The sequence below is a fragment of the Rana temporaria genome, chromosome 2 (genome assembly GCF_905171775.1).
Source record: "Rana temporaria chromosome 2, aRanTem1.1, whole genome shotgun sequence".
NCBI classification, from domain to species: domain Eukaryota; kingdom Metazoa; phylum Chordata; class Amphibia; order Anura; family Ranidae; genus Rana; species Rana temporaria.
The window spans coordinates 444,953,919-444,972,312 of NC_053490.1; the positions used below are offsets into that span (position 1 = coordinate 444,953,919).

General features: G+C 42.2%; 1 protein-coding gene across 1 annotated transcript in view; it reads left to right on the top strand.

Annotated features, from left to right (window-relative positions):
* The window catches only part of RAP1GAP2 (RAP1 GTPase activating protein 2), a 794,986-nt gene that overhangs the window by 63,987 nt on the left and 712,605 nt on the right, over positions 1–18,394 (top strand). Inside the window, exon 2 of the mRNA XM_040338455.1 lies at positions 4,771–4,806. Within this exon, the coding sequence (XP_040194389.1) occupies positions 4,771–4,806 (36 nt within the window). The remainder of the gene's footprint in view (positions 1–4,770; positions 4,807–18,394) is intronic.

Consider the following 18,394-nt stretch of genomic DNA (forward strand, 5'->3'; position numbering starts at 1 on the left):
TCAGCACGTCGTGTGTTTGACGTCACCGCGTTCTGACCCGATCGGTTTTTGGAACGATGGTGTGTACGCACATCAGACCATCAGGCCACTTCAGCGGTGAACCGATGGAAACGGCCCATCGGACCATTCTCATCGGTTTGGAACGACCTTGTGTACGCGGCCTAAGGCTTAGAACTTTAAACCTGTAACATAATCTACATATTACATTTGATATGTTTACTCATTTAAAATAAAATTTCTGCTCTAAATGTGTTTGTTTATTTTTGCAAGGAAATTGGTAGCATTTTGACCTGCAGCAAATAATTACAATTTGTTTACATCCCATTAGACATCTGTACCCAAACTCCAAATCTCAGCATCATTAGGGCAGTGCTCATAAGATGAAGTATTTAATCTTTTTTTTTTTTTTTTATCAAGTAATTTTTATTTTGTTTTTGTTATTGCTTGTTACATACAAAAGTTTAAAAAAATTGGTGTTGAGCATAGAGATAGTAAACATTTCATTTAAATTAAGTATTTAACCTAAAGGATAACTCCACTTTCGTGGGGAAAAAAGTAGCAAATAAAGAAAAAAATCATATAGCGCATATAATTGCGACACTAATCGCATTGTAATTGAATGTTATTAAAAATGACCTTTCCTTTTCAATCTGCAGCCAATGTAATTTTCTGAGAATGCATTGCACAGTGTGTACTGAGCACTCCTTAGAAACATAGGGCCAGATCCACAGCCAGCCGCCGTAACTTAAAAATTCCCATTTAAGTTACACTGCCGGAAAAATTTCTACCTAAGTGTCCGATCCACAAAGCACTTACCTAGAAATTTTTGGCTGTGTAACTTAAATCCGGCCGGCGCAAGGCGTTCCTATTCAAATGGGGCGAGTCCCATTTAAATTAGGCGCATGCTCCCGACGTCATTTTCCCGACGTGCTTTGCGCGGTTTTACGTTACGCCGAGTTTTGTGAATCGCGCAGGGTAAAAAAAGTTGCGTCGGGAAAAAAAAAGTTACAGCGGGCAAAAAAAACAAAAACAAAAAAAAAAACAGCATCGCGAGAAAGAAGGGTCTACTTTTACAAGGTGTAAACAGTTTACACTTTGTAAAAGCAGCCCTAATTTTACACATGCAACTTAAAACTTACGGAGTAAAAACAAAGCTGAAAAGCTTTGTGGATCTCCGTAAGTGCTAATTTGCATACCCGAAGCGGCATTTCGACTCGAAATGCCCCCAGCGGCGGATGCGGTACTGCATCCTAATATCCGGCAGTGTAAGTCCCTTACACATGTCGGATCTTCTGCCTATCTATTGGAAACTGATTCTGTGGACCAGTTCCAAAGATAGAAACAGGGATACGCAGGCGGAACAGCAGATCCGCCTGCGTATCTCTTTTGAGGATCTGGCCCATAATTTCCTGCGTGTCTGATTGGCTCACTACATTTCCCCGAAGTCTGCCTAAGAAACAAGTCAGATTTCAGGCATCCCCTGCAACAAAAATGACATTTTTGGAGAGATACTTTCAATAGGAGCACCTCTAAATGGATGCAGGCCCAGCAGATTTCCTCATTAGTGCCCTGCAGCTGCACACCTGACAGTTAATTATGAAACCACTCCCATTAGACCCACTCAGAACAGAGGCAAAGACAAACACACATGGATTTCTTCAGAATAACAAAAGGTTTCTACCTGCAACAAGGTTTGTTATAATCCTTGCAATGTACATAGATCACCCAGAGGGGAATGTTTTATTCTCAACAAAAGTGGTGTTACGCTTTAATCATATCAGGCCACAATCACATGCAATTATTTAAATTACATTTTTATTTTACTTTTAGTTCAAACACAACTGTTTACAATATTATGCAGTATAAAGTAGGAGTATTGTAACCTATGGCATATAAGGTCAATAATAGATAAAACAAGCACATAGTAGCTGAATCGGTTTATCCTCAGGTTGGTTATTTTAGGAAACCACTAACGAGAGATAAATGAAGGCTACCCTTCAATGCTAGTTCCCTGCCAGTCATGGCTTTCAACTCTTTTTTTAGTCACTGACCTGGAACAAGCCTGCAGAGCAAGGTCAGAGCTCCTTCAATGTTTCAGGACATTGAGAACTGAGGCACAAAAACACAGTCTAAACTATTTCAACAAATTTCATTGCATACAGATATAAGCCACAACAGAGCTAGCAATGTTAAATATAGAAATAAATAACTTCAGCACAGGCATGCTTTGGTGGTAGCCCTCTCTCATTCAAAGGACAGAGACACACCAGAAGCTCAGACATGCTCATTGACAGATGAAGACCTCCAGTGTGCATCTGACCAAATACAACAAGCAAAGTAAAAATGGCAACCACTGAGATCAATTTATATCCATCAAAAGTAATGCCCCGTACACATGATCAGATTTCCCGTCGGAATAAACTCCGACGGAATTCCGTTCAAGATGTCTTGCATACACATCAAATTCCGACCGTCGAAAACGCAGTGATGTATAACACTACGACGAGCCTAGAATAATGAAGTTCAATGCTTCTGAGCATGTGTCAAATTGTTTCTGAGCATGCATGTTTTTTTCTCCGTTGGAATTTCATACAGACGAATGGAATTTCCGTTGGAAAAAAGGGGCCAAATCCTCAAAGGAGATACGCAGGCGGAACTGCTGTTCAGCCTGCGTATCCCTGTGCCTATCTTTGGATCTGATCCTCAAAAGGATTTTTCCAAAGATAGGCAGCAGATCTGACATCTGTAAGACACTTACACTGTCAGATCTTAAGATGCAGTACCGCATCCGCCGCTGGGGGCATTTCGAGTCGAAATGCTGCTTTGCGTATGCAAATGAGTACTTAGGCAGATCCACAAAGCTTTTTAGCTTTGTGTTTTCTGCGTAAGTTACGTTTTGCATGCGTAAAATTAGGGATGCTTTTACAAGGTGTAAACTAGTAACACCTTGTAAAAACATACCTTTTTTTCGATTGCCGCTATTTTTTTTAAATTTCAAATTTTATTTTTCGCCGCGTAACTTTTTTTTTTCCCGACGCAACTTTATTGTCCCGTCGCAATCCACAAAGCCTGACGTAACATAATTTCGTGCGCTGCCCGTCGGGAAAAATGACGTCACACGCATGCGCAGAATGTCCGGCGCGGGAGCGCGCCTCATTTAAATTGTCATCGCCCCCTGGATGAGAAGACCGCCTTGCGACGGAGGCACTTAAGTTACACAGCCGAAAATTTCTAGGTAAGTGCTTTGTGGATCGGGCACTTAGGTAGAAATTTTCCGCCAGTGTAACTTAACTGCTGAAAGTTAAGTTAGGCAGGTTTTTTGTGGATTTGCCCCAAAGAGAATATGTTCTCTTTCTAAGTCCGTCAGGATTTTCCGATGGGGCATACACATTTGGATTGCAGATGAGGCTTCTTTCAGGCGCTTTACAGGCACTTTTATTAACGCTAAAGCGCCTGAAAACGCCTCAGTGTGAAAGGGGTCTTACTAAGCTCTGGAGCAATTGCATTTGCAGAGTGCAACTGCGCTTTTGCAAAGTGTACAGTGTAATTGCCTTTAGTCAGAGACGGCACTAGGCTTTGTGAGGCCTTAGGCAAAATGTGACATGGGGCCCCACTCACACCCATGATGGGAAAAAAAATTCAAGGACAAGAAGCTCTTCCCCACAAACCTGGCCAGTGGTTGTGAGGGTCTGCGGACAGGGGGCTTATCGGAATCTGGAAGACACTTTAACAAAGTGGCCCCCAGATCCTGCTCTTTACCAGCACTGTCATGCAGGAGAAAAGGGAAAAAATGGAAGGTGATTATAAGCTGCTGCAGGAGTCTTCATGGGCAAAGCATAGGTTCAGTTTATGTTTCTATTTTTTTAATGCAACAATGACTAAAATAATGGTGTCCACTCTCATAATGTATAGAGCTTACAAACTTATAATAGCGGTATATTTAAGCAATAAACAGCTTGACTGTTTATTTGACCCTTCTTAGAACCTGGTATTGTCCTGTTCACCATTAAACATGTGACTCTCTCTCAAACCTTCATTTGGTTTTAGCGGTGACCTCTACTCACCGGAATCCTTATTTCCACCCATTCGCAGAAGCTATTACGTATCCAAATGTTGGTTTCATACTCCTGAGGGATTATCTCTAGTAGGATAAAACGATAGGGGAATCCAGCTGCAAAAGAATAATACCTTTGTTATGACCTTGTGGGAGTTGGACTGCTTTAGGAAAATCCCAACTGGAGCCACCAAGAAAGGGTTTGCAGCAAGTTTTATTCTAAAGGGATAAAATAAATGTATTGATGCTTTGTATGCATGTATTCAGGGACATAGCAATCCAATATGCCTTTGTGACATATCTTAAAAGTGGATGAAAGAAAGAAAAGTGTTTTGCCTATCTTCACCAGTCATTTGTCTTCTCTCGAATTTCTGCCTTAGGGAAATGGTAGCTGCAATCTGATTTGATTGCTTCAGGCAACATGCAACTTCTTCTTTACTAATAAATAAGAAGAATAGTTTCCATTTAATGCTTACTGGATGTTTATCGTCGTAGATTTCTGTCCGTAGATGTGATTTAAATGCAGCATGGTGTTTATATCAGTCTATATCTGCTGATAAAGTTCTTTCTAGCTGTTTCAATGGTTGATCTATGAGCTAGAGAGTTTAGCTACAGTGACTCCATCTAAGCAGAAGGCCAATTTCGGGTCACTGATGCAGTTTGAATAGTAAGTAAAAGCTGAATAATTAATTGGTCTATTGATTTATTTCTTACAGGATTGACAAAGCAATGCTGGCCAGCCTGAAAGTCAAGTAAGTTCTACCTTGGTTTACTTCCTACTAATTTAATCTGTTTTGTTAATTTGACAAATTGACAGCTTACATAAAAAATCCGCTTTGACATTTTTGTGCGGTCCATTAAAAAAAGGCTTGTATTAAAACAGGATTAATAGCTAATTCTGAACCAATTGGGGACTTTTGTTGCGTACAATGATCATATTGGCATATTTCATAATGATTTCCAATAAATACTACGTTTTAAATGGAGGCAAATGTTACTAAGCCTAGGTTCACACTGCTGCGAATTCAAAATCGCGGTAAAATGCGCGATTTTACTGCGATTTCGCGGCTGCGATTTTGCCGCGATTTTGTCGCGATTTCGGCCGCAATTTAATGTAAATCGCGGCCCGAAATAGCAAAAAGTAGTACAGGAACTACTTTTTGAAATCGCAGATGCGGCGTCGCACTGATTAGGACAGTGCCATTGCCGACAATTGCCGCCGATTTGAGATGCGATTTGACATGTCAAATCGCATCTCAAATCGTTCCAAATCGTACCCAGTGTGAACCAGGGCTCATTCATTAAAAGTGATCTATAATAGTTTCAAATCAAATTATTTATATTTTCTTACTTTAAAATTTTAAACAACTGTCTCATATTTTTTTTTTACTTTAAATGCACGTTATTTATTTTACAAATATTATTTTTAATTTAATTGACAAACAATTCCCTGAGCACTGTGGGTTATGTAAAGAAACAGGCAAGCAGTAGCTGCCTATGTTGAGACTAGCTTGGTAAAAAGTCAGCCAGGAATCCCGTCGGGAAAACTGCAGTGAGAGCTTTGGTCGGGAATCCCGGCCGTGTATATACTCCACGGAAGTGTTTCCCATGGGGAAACTGCCGTAAAAAAATACCGCCGGGAATTGCGGTAGGAAAAAAGAGAACATGTTCTAATTTTTCCTGCCACAATTCTCGGCGGTTTTTCTGTCGGGAAAACTGCCATGGAGCATACACACGGCCGGTTTTCCTGGCCAAAAGCTGCCGATGGGAAAACAGGTCGTGTGTACGAGGCATTAGACTGGAGGGTGCAAAATCTGGTGCATCTGTGCATGGTAGCCAATCCTCTTCTAACTTCAGCTTGTTCATATAAGCTTTGACAATAAAACATGCAAGCTGATTGGTTTCTATGCAGAGCTGCACCAGATTTTGCACTCTCTGGTTTTTAGTTCATAGAATGGACACAAATTGTTCTTAAATTAATCATATAATTACCTTGTTGGAATTTCACTAGATAATGTTTCTTATGCCTGGTACACACTACACGTTTTTTTTCGTTCAAAAAACTGTCAGCTCCGTTTGGAGCCGCTGTACTAACTATGCAAAGTTAGTACAATGATCTCTCCCCATCCAGAACACTCCGATCAGCGTGGTCTGCCATTGGCTGAGAGTGCTGATCGGGAGCATGATCATCCACAAGAAACCAGGTGGCCTGTGTGTACAAGGCTTTAGGATGGAATATCTCCATCAATGTGTCCATTGTTTGAAAAAGTTGTTCTCTTTGTTTTCTAGGCTTTTGGTTACTTGCATTGTTAATTGTTAAAGTTTATGTAAACTCTAAGGCCCCATACACATGATAGGAATTATCCGCGGATACGGTCCGCCGGACCGTATCCGCGGATAAATCCTCTGCGGATTTTAATCCGATGGAGTGTACACACCATCGGATTGAAATCCGCGCCGAATTCCCATCGCGGTGACGTGTTGCGCCGTCGCCGCGATGATGACGCGGCGACGTGCGCGACGCTGTCATATAAGGATATCCACGCATGCGTCGAATCATTACAACGCATGCGAGGGATGGGTTCGGACGGATCGATACGGCGAGTCTGTACAGACCACCGGATCGATCCGCTGGTGCCGATTCCAGCGGATAGATTTGTAGACATGTCTACAAATTTTTATCTGCTGGAATTCGGAAATATCCGCGGATAAATATCCGCTGGAACGTACACACCAGGGGATCTATCCGCTGAAACCGATCCGCTGAGATTTTTCAGCGGATGGATCCTCTCGTGTGTATGGGGCCTAAGAATAATTTTTATTTGGTCCCTTGTAGTCTGTAAAAATATACTGTTTTGTTATATCTATTCGATAAGTGCAAAAAATGCCTGTTGATAGTACTAGTCCATTACTGTTCTGCGTCCCATGCACTCTACAGTATTATCTCGAATAATGTTATCAACAAGTCTGTATTGTTATTGCGAAAATGAATGCATACATCTCATATAAAGAAACTAATAAGCAGCAATACAATACATTTTTGTTTTTAGGTTCAGACACACTTTAAAGCAGAGTTCCACCCACTTTTAAAAGGTGGTCTTAAATTAAAAACCACCCCTCGTTTTTGGATATATATATATATATATATATATATATATATATATATTTGATATTTTTTTTTGCTTTCATACCTTTATAGAAGTGTACTTCCGTCCTAGCTCACCGCAGCGCAGGACATTATGTCCTCTTCTGCGGAAAGCCTTCCTCCTTCACCCCCACTGCCTTCTGGGGCCTGTGTGTGTCCCAGAGGAGGAGATGGCCATACACAATGTGCCGCCCGACAGGAAACCGGCTGTGAAGGCTCCACTGCTGGTTTCCCTTCGTTTGAATGGTGGCGCCTGCACCCGGGATTAGATACACTTTAAAAGATGGTGTTTATAGCTGGTTGTCACTTCCTGGTTGTCACTTCCTGTATCAACACTGCTCTGGGCACTATGTTAGTGAATAAGACCACAAGACTGTCCCTTCAAATACTGTATCTTCAAAGAACTAAGAATTTTGTTTCTAATATTTGCTTCTTCTTTGCTCTTGAAGGTGTGTTTCTTGATTCCGTCAGTCTCTAAAGCATTTTAGCAGCCACAATAATTGGCATTCATACTTGAAAAATGTGATATCATTTAATGTGCACCTGATTTCTGCTGCTTGGAAAATAAAAGCTTTTCTCTTGTCCCAGCCGATTAAGACTCCTGCACTGCTCTTACAAATTAGATCTTTGTCTGGCAACCAGGCTGCTGATTGCAGTAACTATGCCAGTTGGCTTTTAGAGCACTTTTAATTCTCAGGATCATTACGGGAAAAATAAGGTGGAAAAAAGGATATTTAGGAAGAAAAAATACTTAGACTCTATTAGAAAAACATAGCAAACAGATGAGGGAGAAAGAGAAAATCTTTCCCCGGATGGGTCATTTCTGCATATACCGTGTGGTATTATATTCGTTCTAATGGTCATGTCCATCCAGGACAAAATGGCTTTTCTTTCTGTAAATTTGCCTATCACTGCTAATTGCTTTATTCATTGTATTTAATATTTTTTTTCTCTATAAAATCAATGTTTTGAAGCTTGATCCTTGTTGTGGGCAACTCAAGAGTGGACCAAAAATGTAGCCTGTCCAGTATCTAACCACCTGTTCCTCTAATGTGTTAGCTAGTCTCCGTACACACAATCAGAATTTCCGTGTGGATAAACTCAGACAGATTTTTCGAACAGAATTCCGTTCAAGGCAGCTGTCTTGCATACACACTGTCACACCAAATTCTGGCCGTCTAAAATGCGGTGACGTACAACACTGCGACGAGCCGAGAAAAATTAAGTTCAATGCTTCCGAGCATGCGTCAACTCGATTCTGAGCATGTGTGTTTTTTTCTCCGTCGGAGTTCTATACAGACGAACGGAATTTCTGATAGAGATTTTTTTCATTGGAAAAAAAGAGAATATGTTCTCTTTCTAAGTCTGTTGGAATTTACGATGGAAAAACTCTGATGGGGCACATACACGGACGGAATATCCGATGAAAAAATTCCGTCTGACTTTTTCCATTGGAAATTCCGATGGTGTGTACAAGGCATAATAGTCATTCCAGGCCAGGGGCGGACTGACCATTCAGGCACTGCCCGAGGGCCCGATGCCACTAGGAGGCCCCATCAGGGTTGCCAGCCTCAGTAAAACCAGGGACAGTATGTAAAAATCGGTGTTTTTAAAAAAATCCCAAGATTATAGCTGCCCCGCCTCTCCAGTACCTTTTCAGTGTGAGTATGTGTATTCTGTATGTATGTATACTGTGTGTGTGTATTGTGTGTCTGTGTGTGTATACTGTGTATGTATACTGTATGTTTGAGTGGTGTATGACGGTGTGGCCTCCCAGATCTATTGCCTGGGGCCCATAATCTCCTATGGCCCGGGGTCCACATAATCTCCTATTGCCCGGGGGCCACATAATCTCCTATTTCCCGGGGGCCCCAAAATCTCCTATTGCCCGAGGCCCCATGAGTTGTCAGTCCGACCCTGTTCCGGGCATACGTATTCTGAACTTTGGGTGTCCCTTTGGTGATATCAAACCAAAGGTCCCTCTATACCTTTTTAAGTTAACAGCCACTGGTTTAGATCTACTTTATATAAATAACTGTTAATTAAGGTTATACTAAAGAGTACAATGCTTTATTGCTAGGGCTTGTACTAAACCTTTTTCCTAGCAAAACAAGCATAAAAAATACATGTTGAGATAGAATCTGCAGCGTATAAACTTTTTTACAATCTTCTATTTGTGTTGCAGTTCAGTAGTGCAAGAAACAGCCCGCAGCATAATAAATAAGAGCAAAACACGTAGAATACTCTTGTTCACTAAAGGATAATTTGATATTTTGATGCTGAGAATCTATGCTGGGTTTGATTTACGATTTGCTAAAGGCAAATAGACTTTGCACTTACATTGATTTTCCCCCAGAGCTAAGTGAATGTGGCAGACCTTCACTCTCTAAAGAATACCCAATCAGAAAAACAAAAAACAAACAAAATTTTTGCATGCACATAATTGGATGATGGAAATCAGTAGAGCTTTACCACCTTCACTAAGCTCTGGGGAAAATGATGCAACTGCACTTGCAAAGTAAACAGTTTATTTACTTTTTGTAAATCAACCCCACTTTCTTGCAGGAATAAAAAGTATGTACCGTATTTATCAGGGTATTGCGCGCTTCCGGCGTATAGCGTGCACGTCCTAATGTGGACCCCGCATTCCTGTAAAAAAAACATTTTAGTACTTACAGTTTTGGTGTCTTGCGCGGCGTCCATCGGCGGCCTCGTCGGGTCCGGCGTCCGTCTGCAGCTTCGGTGGTGTCCTCCTCCTCGGGACCGGCGTCCTTCTGTGGCCATCGTGGTGTCCTCTCCCCGCTCAATCCCCGCTTCCTGCGGCGAGTTTGAACCACTTCTGCGCCGGCATATACCAAGTGCAGTACTCTCAGGTAAAGTCGGGCAGGCTCGGCTTCTCTCGCGGTCACGTCCCTGTGCGTCCTGTACGTCCAGGACGTGACCGCGAGAGGAGCCGAGCCTGCCCGACTATACCCCGGAGTGTTACTGCGCTCGGTATATGCCGGCGCAGTGGTTAAAACTCGGCGCGGGAAGCGGGTATCGGCGTATATCGCTCACCCACAATTTTGCCCTGATTTTCAGGGCAAAAAAGTGCGCGGTATACACCGATAAATACGGTATTTGTAAGGGGCCCCATGTCACAACCTGCGGACTGTATGTCCGCCTTTCATCCATCCGTTTACAGATGAAAAAGGGACATACATTGATCCCTATGAGATATCGGGTGTCAGCGAATGAACATCCGCTGACAACCGATCTCATCAGTGTCCGCAATCCTCCGATTCTGCAGACGGAGGAAAATCCTATGTTTCCATCCGTCTGCAGAGCAGATCGGCTGTATACGGGACAGACGGTTCTTGTCATTCAATCCGATCCCCCATAGAGGGAGAGCGGAGATCTGACAGGGCAGTCCCTGCGCAGGAAGCGGGGACCGCCCTGTCATCTGCCGGCTCAGAGGGGATCAATGGAGCAAACCCCGCTGAGTAAGCGGATACACATGTACGGATCGTCACGGGATCCGTACATGTGAAAGAGGCATAAGAATTTATCATATCCATCTATTACTAACAGTTGTAAGAACAGAGTGCCACATAATGATTTCCTAAATAAAGATATTTTTTTAAGCACAATCAGAAATTCAAACGCCAGTCACTAATTGTTTATATGCACAAAGCGTTGCATCAAATCTCATTAAATTGTGTGTTGTGCTGTAGTAATTTAGCATACAGAAAGAGACTGTCTGATGCACCTGACTGTGTATCGTTAACCTTCACTGATTTTGGATTCTGTTGCCAGCATCATAAATGAGTTTTGGCAGATATATCAGAAGTGTATGGTGCGCATGTAAAAGCTAAACAGATGTTAGTGGAATGCATACACCTAATTAATATCTTCTGTTTCCAGAAATGAAATCCCAAGCCTGGGCACAACAACAACAAAATACCCCCCCCCCCAAACAAGGGTTAAATGATTAGTAGGTCAAGGGGGTTGCAAAGGAGACTGTAATACTTACTGTATTTATTGGCGTATAACACTCACTTTTTTACCCTGAAAATAGAGGGTAAACTGTGCCTGCGTGTTATACGCAGGGGGCTGTGCAAAGTTTTTTCCTGAAACTTCCCTCTTAAAGTTAGGGTGCGTGTGCGTTTTATACGCCGATAAATACGGTACCTTCTCCTTGCTCGAGTAGGCTCCTTCAATCCGTGTGAGCAGTCCCACCTGGCCTCCTCTGTCAGCTGCTCCTGGCCACAGTCACAATCTTGTCGCCACCACATACAGTGCAGGAATAAAAACATTGTATTGTTTAGACATGTGCCGAAAAATTCGCTTTTTTTCAGTTTCAGTTTATTCCATTTTTATGCTTTTTTTCGAAAATTCGTAATTTCGGGAAATTTGGAAATTCTTAATTTCGGGAAATTCGAAAAATTTGGAATTTCGAACATTCGGAAATTCGAAAATCCAATTTTCAAAATTCCTATTTTCGAATTTTAGATTTTGAAATTTTAGATTTTCTAATTTTGCAATTTCGAGTCTCGAATTTTGAAATTTTCCGAAATTCCGAATTTTCGAAATTCAGAAATTCAGAATTTTCAAAATTCTGAAATTCAGAATTTTCAAAATTCTGAAATCAGAATTTTCAAAATTCTGAATTTACCAAATTAGAAAATTCGCAAAATTTGAAATTCGGAAATTGGAGATTTCAGAAATCTGAAAATCCAAAAAGTCGGAAATTAAAAATTCCGAAATTCAGAAATTTCGGAATTTACTAATTTGTCAAAATTTGTTAAAAAACTAATTTGGAACTAAACGAATTGCACATGTCTGTTGTTCATGATGACACTGAAGTCAGCCCAAAGACTGGAGCTTAAAATAGAACAACTGTTCTGTTTCAATGCCCATCTATGATTGATATACATAGACCTAGTTTGTCTACATAGTATGGCCCCCTGCTGACTTGGCAACATCCACAGGCATCTTAACTCTTCAATAAGACACATAAGTTGAATTCAACACAATTTTACTTCAGCTCATTTCAGTACAAATGATTTTTGTATAGTCTTTTGAAGTGTGATGAGACTTTAGGGTTGATTTACTAAAGCAAATAGACTGTGTGCTTTGTAAGTGCAGTTGCACTGTAAAAGGACATTTTCTCTCAGAGCTTAGTAAATAAGGGGAAGCTCTGCTGACTTTCATCATCCAATCACGAGCAAGCAAAAATGCAAAAATGCAATCAGCAACTTATAACGGGACTGCGATTTTGCTGTGGGAAAATCAAACACTAAGTTTGACACTTTTTGGGGTTCAGTGAAACTAATACAGTGATCAGTGCTAAAAATATGCACTGTCACTGTACTAATGACACGTGGCTGGTTAACTTCAGGGGCAATCAAAGGTTAAATGTGTGCCTAACCAGTGTTTTCTCACTGGTGTGGGAGGTGCTTTTACTAAGGAAAGGCCTAGCTCCTGTCCCTGCTTTTCAGGAACACAGGATCAATGTCTTTCATACTGAAAGAATGGTTATCTGCTTGTTTTACATCGGCAGGCCGCTGTTTTGCCTGTCTACAGAACGATCGGCGGGGTACCAGCGTACATTGAGTCCCAGAAATGCAGGATCATGTATATATACATGATCCCGCGTGGTGCGCCAGCCCTATAGCAGTAAATCTGCTATGGGGCCTCGTCAATTTGGTTGAGATCATCAGCATTATAACACACAGTGTAGTGTAGTCTATTCACAATCACAGACACTCCCAAAGCACACCTGTGTTGAAGCCTTGAAGGCACTGTCAGCCCCACGATCGATCCGTTTCCCCTCTGTTCCTGCTGCTGGACATTGTCAGCTGAGCTGCCCACTCTCTGCCTGTCGCCACTGCTGCCAGCCTGAGCTGCCTCACAGCCTCTTAAAGGGGTTGGTAAACCTTCATGTTTTTTCACCTAATGCATCCTATGCATTAGGGTGAAAAAACATCTTGCAGTCACTGCCCCCCCCCCACCCCCGAGCCCCCTTCTTACTTACCTGAGCCCTGAATCTCCGTAGTGCGCGATCCCCGCATTGCTTTCCCCGTGGTCTTGTTGGCTATTCATTGAATGATTGGCTCCTGCTGCTGTTAATCACATCCAATGACGCGGGCCGCATGGGGGCGAGGCCGGGTCATACAATTGGAGTCTACGGACGCCGATTGTGTTTGACCAGGAGCGCGCTCGCAAGCTAACCCCCTCGGGAGAGAGTTTCCCAGAGGGGGGTTAGCCCTTGCAGGGTGGAGCTGCCAGAGCTGCCGTGGGACCCCAGAAGACGAGGATTGGGGCCACACTGTGCAAAACTAACTGCACAGTGGAGGTAAGTATGACATGTTTGTTTTGTTTTTTTAAATAATCTGCAAACCATTAGTACCCCTTTAAGTCTCACTTTCCGGCCCCCGCTACTACTGGGTGGGGAGCGGAAGAATATCACTCCGCCAGGGAAGGCAAGGAGATAAACAGGCAGGGCTGACCAGGACTTGAGAGACAGAAGAACATGTGAGTGGGAGCAGAATGGGCATGCGCCCGAAACTGACCCTGGAAACCGGGGATGTCTGGTCACCCTAGGCCAGGATAAGCAGTGCAGACTCTTGATTAACAAACATCTAAACCTTGCAGTGCAGGGGAGCCCAGTATATATTTTTTTATTTTTGTGCCAACAGTCTCACTACTTAACCGGTTGCCGACCGCCGCATGTATATGTACATCCACAGAATGGCACGTACATGTACGTCCCCGCCTTTCCGCAGGTCGGGGGTCCGATCGGGAGCCCCCCCGTGACATGCGGCGGTCGGAAACCCGCGGGGAGCGATACGGGACGAGGGCGCGGCTATTCCTTTCTAGCCGCCCCCTCGCGATCGCTCCCCAGAGCTGAAGAACGGGGAGAGCCACAGCCACACCCCCCCCTACAGTTGTAAACACACACTAGGTGAAGCCTAACTCCTTCAGCGCCCCCTGTGGTTAACTCCCAAACTGCAACTGTAATTTTCACAATAAAGAATGCAATTTAAATGCATTTTTTGCTGTGAAAATGACAATGGTCCCAAAAATGTGTCAAAATTGTCCGAAGTGTGCGCCATAATGTCGCAGTCACGAAAAAAAAAAACGCTGATCGCCGCCATTAGTAGTAATAAAAAAAAAATTAATAAAAATGCAATAAAAATATCCCCTATTTTGTAAACGCTATAAATTTTGCGCAAACCAATCGATAAACGCTTATTGCGATTTTTTTTACCAAAAATATGTAGAAGAATACGTATCGGCCTAAACTGAGGAAATTTTTTTTTTATATATATGTTTTTGGGGGATATTTATTACAGCAAAAAGTAAAAAATATTGAATTTTTTTCAAAATTGTCGCTCTATTTTTGTTTATAGCGCAAAAAATAAAAACCGCAGAGGTGATAAAATACCACCAAAAGAAAGCTCTATTTGTGGGGAAAAAAGGACACCAATTTTGTTTGGGAGCCACGTCGCACGACTGCGCAATTGTCTGTTAAAGCGACGCAGTGCCGAATCGCAAAACCTGGCTTGGGCATTTAGCTGCCTAAAGGTCCGGGGCTTAACCGGTTAATTAAGGGAATCTATAATAGCAGAAGTGTGGATTTTAGATATCACTGTATTTCAGAAACCTTCAGTATTCCAACAAGACTTACGTAATGCCAACTAATGCTTTCAACTGTGTCATTAGTGACATGAAATACATAATTAAGAAGTTAATTACATTTGCTTTCCTGGTTTAATTTAATAACAACATACGGATGCAGTAGCTGAATGAAAAACCTACAACTATGGATTCAAGTCACCATCTTGCTTATAATTATGATAATTATTAAAGAGGACCTGTCACCTTCTTTGTTACAGAGACTATGTGGTCTGTTCATAAAGGACATCAAAATCATTTTTTTAATGGCTCTAAAAAACTTTGTTTTATTCAGAAGCTGATAAACAAGGTATATGTGAACCATAATTTTGTAGGTATACCATGTCATTGTAATTTGAAAATAATATTCAATATTTAGAATTATGCAGCTTTCATTAGTATAATATCTTATGATCCTGCCATTAAGGTCCTTGCTCAGACACTTCCTGATGTAGGATGACAACACTCTGTCCCTGCCTCCAATGTGTGCTGCTGCGTTGCCACCCAGTCAAACCCTCTCACAAAGGAAACTATAAGTGGCTGTGCCGATACACATTGCACAACCCTGTTCCAATAATACTACCATAAGGATAACTGTCCTGAGAAATGCATTACAGGCAAGGGAGTAGTAAAATTTGAGCTTACCTGGCTACCTCACTCTTTAGCAGCTGACAGAATCAATGCTTTTTTGGCCACACTTCTCTTCTGGGTCACAGGAGTGTACTTACTTTTTTTCTCCTGTGACCCAGAGTCAGCTAATAGCAGGCTACAGCCCACTGTCTGCTAATTTCACAGATTTACACCAGACTTTGGAAGGATTCTGACCGTATTGTTGGGATCCACATAGCTACATAACCAGCTGCACTCGCCCCCTCTCCAACCTGGCACTTCAGTGAGTGCTGGAGGGGCAGAGCGGAGAGTGGTGACTGACAGTCAATACTCTCTGCTCCTAGAAGACCGAGAAATGAGCGATCAGTGGTCATGTAATCACTCAGTTCTCCGTTTTAGTGCCAGCAGGGAACAGCTGCAGCATGCAGCATCACACAAGGGACCAGAGCTGTGGATATAGTTGTAGTAGTAATAATATTAATAGCTATAATGGTATTTGCTGTCCCATAAAGGTTTTAACTTTGGGATTGTTGACTGTATTAGGCCTACTGGGTCAATTTCAGAGGGCAATAAATCGAAAAACAAAACTAAGCCAAAGCTTCATACACAGAGGGGTTATGAGACGATGAGAAGATGATCCCTAGGTCTGACCTCGGCCCTTCTGTACTTTAAACTTCACAAACTTTAGTTTTCCCTAATAGCTTCCCATCCCAGGCCCCACATGGCCAGGTCAATCTTAATGCAAGGGCACTCCTGGGCACTGCCCAGGGGCCCCAGGTACATGGGGGGCCAACAATAATCTTGCATTACATCATACTTGCCAACTGTCCCTGATTTGCTGGGACAGTCATGCTTTTACTAAACTGTCCCAATATGGTTGTGTCCCGGAACATATTCTGTGCCCTCCTGAACCCAGTATTGTGCTCTCCTAAACCCCAGCCCCCCTGTACTGTGCCCTTCTGCATTCCCCCCTGTACTGTGCCCCTTGTGTTGACTAGTCTTTGATCTATGGAATGCTTTCCTTTTGTAAAATTGATTTTATTGAAAGTACTAATGAATATATGTTTAATTCCATCAACTATTTATACTTTATTTCTTGAAAGTAGGTGTGTAAATTGGGACAAGCTGGTAGGGGCCCCAGGGCATTACTTTTCCCAGGGGCCCATGATGCTTTTAAGACGACCCTGCACACAGCTGCTATGGCTATTGCTTCGTCACGGCTTGCAGCCATCACATTGCAGTTAATGCATGTAGGTGGGAAGTATTTGAAAGTGTTCTGCAGTAATAATATGCAATAAAGGATAAAAAAGGTGAAAATAATATTTCATCTAAAAAAAAAAATGTTTTTATGATACACAGTGCTTTAGTTCTAGTAAAATAATTATTTAATAGTACACCAGAGTAAAGCCTCGTACACACGACCAAGTTTCTCGGCAAAAAACAGCAAGAAACTTGCTGGGATTTTTTTTTTGCCGAGGAAACCGGTCGTGTGTACATTTTTCGACGAGGAAACTGTCGAGGATCCCGTCGAGCCAAAAAGAGAGCATGTCTTCTTTTTCCTCGACGGGGATGGAGAAACTTGCCTTGTCAAGTTCCTCGACAGCCTAACAAGGAACTCGACGAGGAAAACGATGTGTTTCGCCTGTCGAGTTCCTCGGTCGTGTGTACGAGGCTTCAGAAAAGGTGTTACTGAAGTCATTCTGTCAGCAAGGGTTGCTAAACTGACTCTAGGTGAATTTATCTATCCATGCATGCAGGGTATCATTTAAACACTCGAAAAATTCAATATCGGGCCACTGAAATCTCAGCACTTGCTGTACCAAGCACTGGCCTGCTGTATGCAGAGTAGTGTTCCCATTCATGTAGTGTTAAAGAAGTAGTAAGCTCCATGGTTCTGTCACTTGACCATAAGAAGAGCATGCATATCTTCACACATAATGAGCTACAATCCACAACTTTCAGTCGTTTTTGATGATCCGATGCAGGATGCAAAGCATCTGTTTTTCTTTGCCCCTGAGCTGCTAAAGCTTTGCTTAGTCAACATAAGTTGTTCTATTATACAGCCAGCACATCCCTTTATTAACAATCTATGCCACGCAGGTGGTGGTGATTTCGAATTATGTTTTCTTATACATGAATTTTTATTAGTTACCATGACAACATGCAAAAATGCCTGATAAGGAAACTGAAGCAAATAAGTAGACATTACAGCATGGCATTGCATACAGAGAAGAGCCTTGGTCCCGACTTAACAGTCTTGCCTCAGTTTATTGTTGGAGTTGCGATACCACAACGTTTTCATAGTATGTGGAAGAAGAATACTGCTGCTTTTGGCTTGGGGTAGGTGGAGATTTCTTTTTTAACCCATAAAAATCAGAATGTCTGATAAACAGTTCTAATAAGTAATGTAATACTTGTTTTTTTGGTTTGTCATATCTTGTGGGACAGCATGCCTGGCTGTTGTCTAGCTGGAAACATATTATACAAAGTTGATCAAGTCAGTAACAATATAATTAAAAGTGATGTTTGTGTTTTGGGGTGTCAGTCCAGGCACCTGGCGGATCCCGACTTCCATTGTCACAATGACGCTGTGCCTGGGCTGACTTCTGTGACATCAGCAGAGTGTATACTTCAGCCCGCTCTCTGCTGAAAACGGGTCACAGGAGTGCAAAACTAATTGCACTCCTGTGATCCGTAGGAGAAGTCCAGCCAAATGAGCTTTGGCTATACTTTTCCTTTAACCTAAAGTGTTCCCAGAATAAGAAATGTATTTATTATCTCTCACAGAGATCTGAGCAATGCCTTCGTCTGCTGTTCTCTCCGGAAGGACAGAGCTTTTCTTTGTTCAGACTTATCTATGATCAAATGCCTGCTCTGAGCTGACCCAACTATGGTAATCCTGGAAACCTGTTCTGTCCATGGTTGTG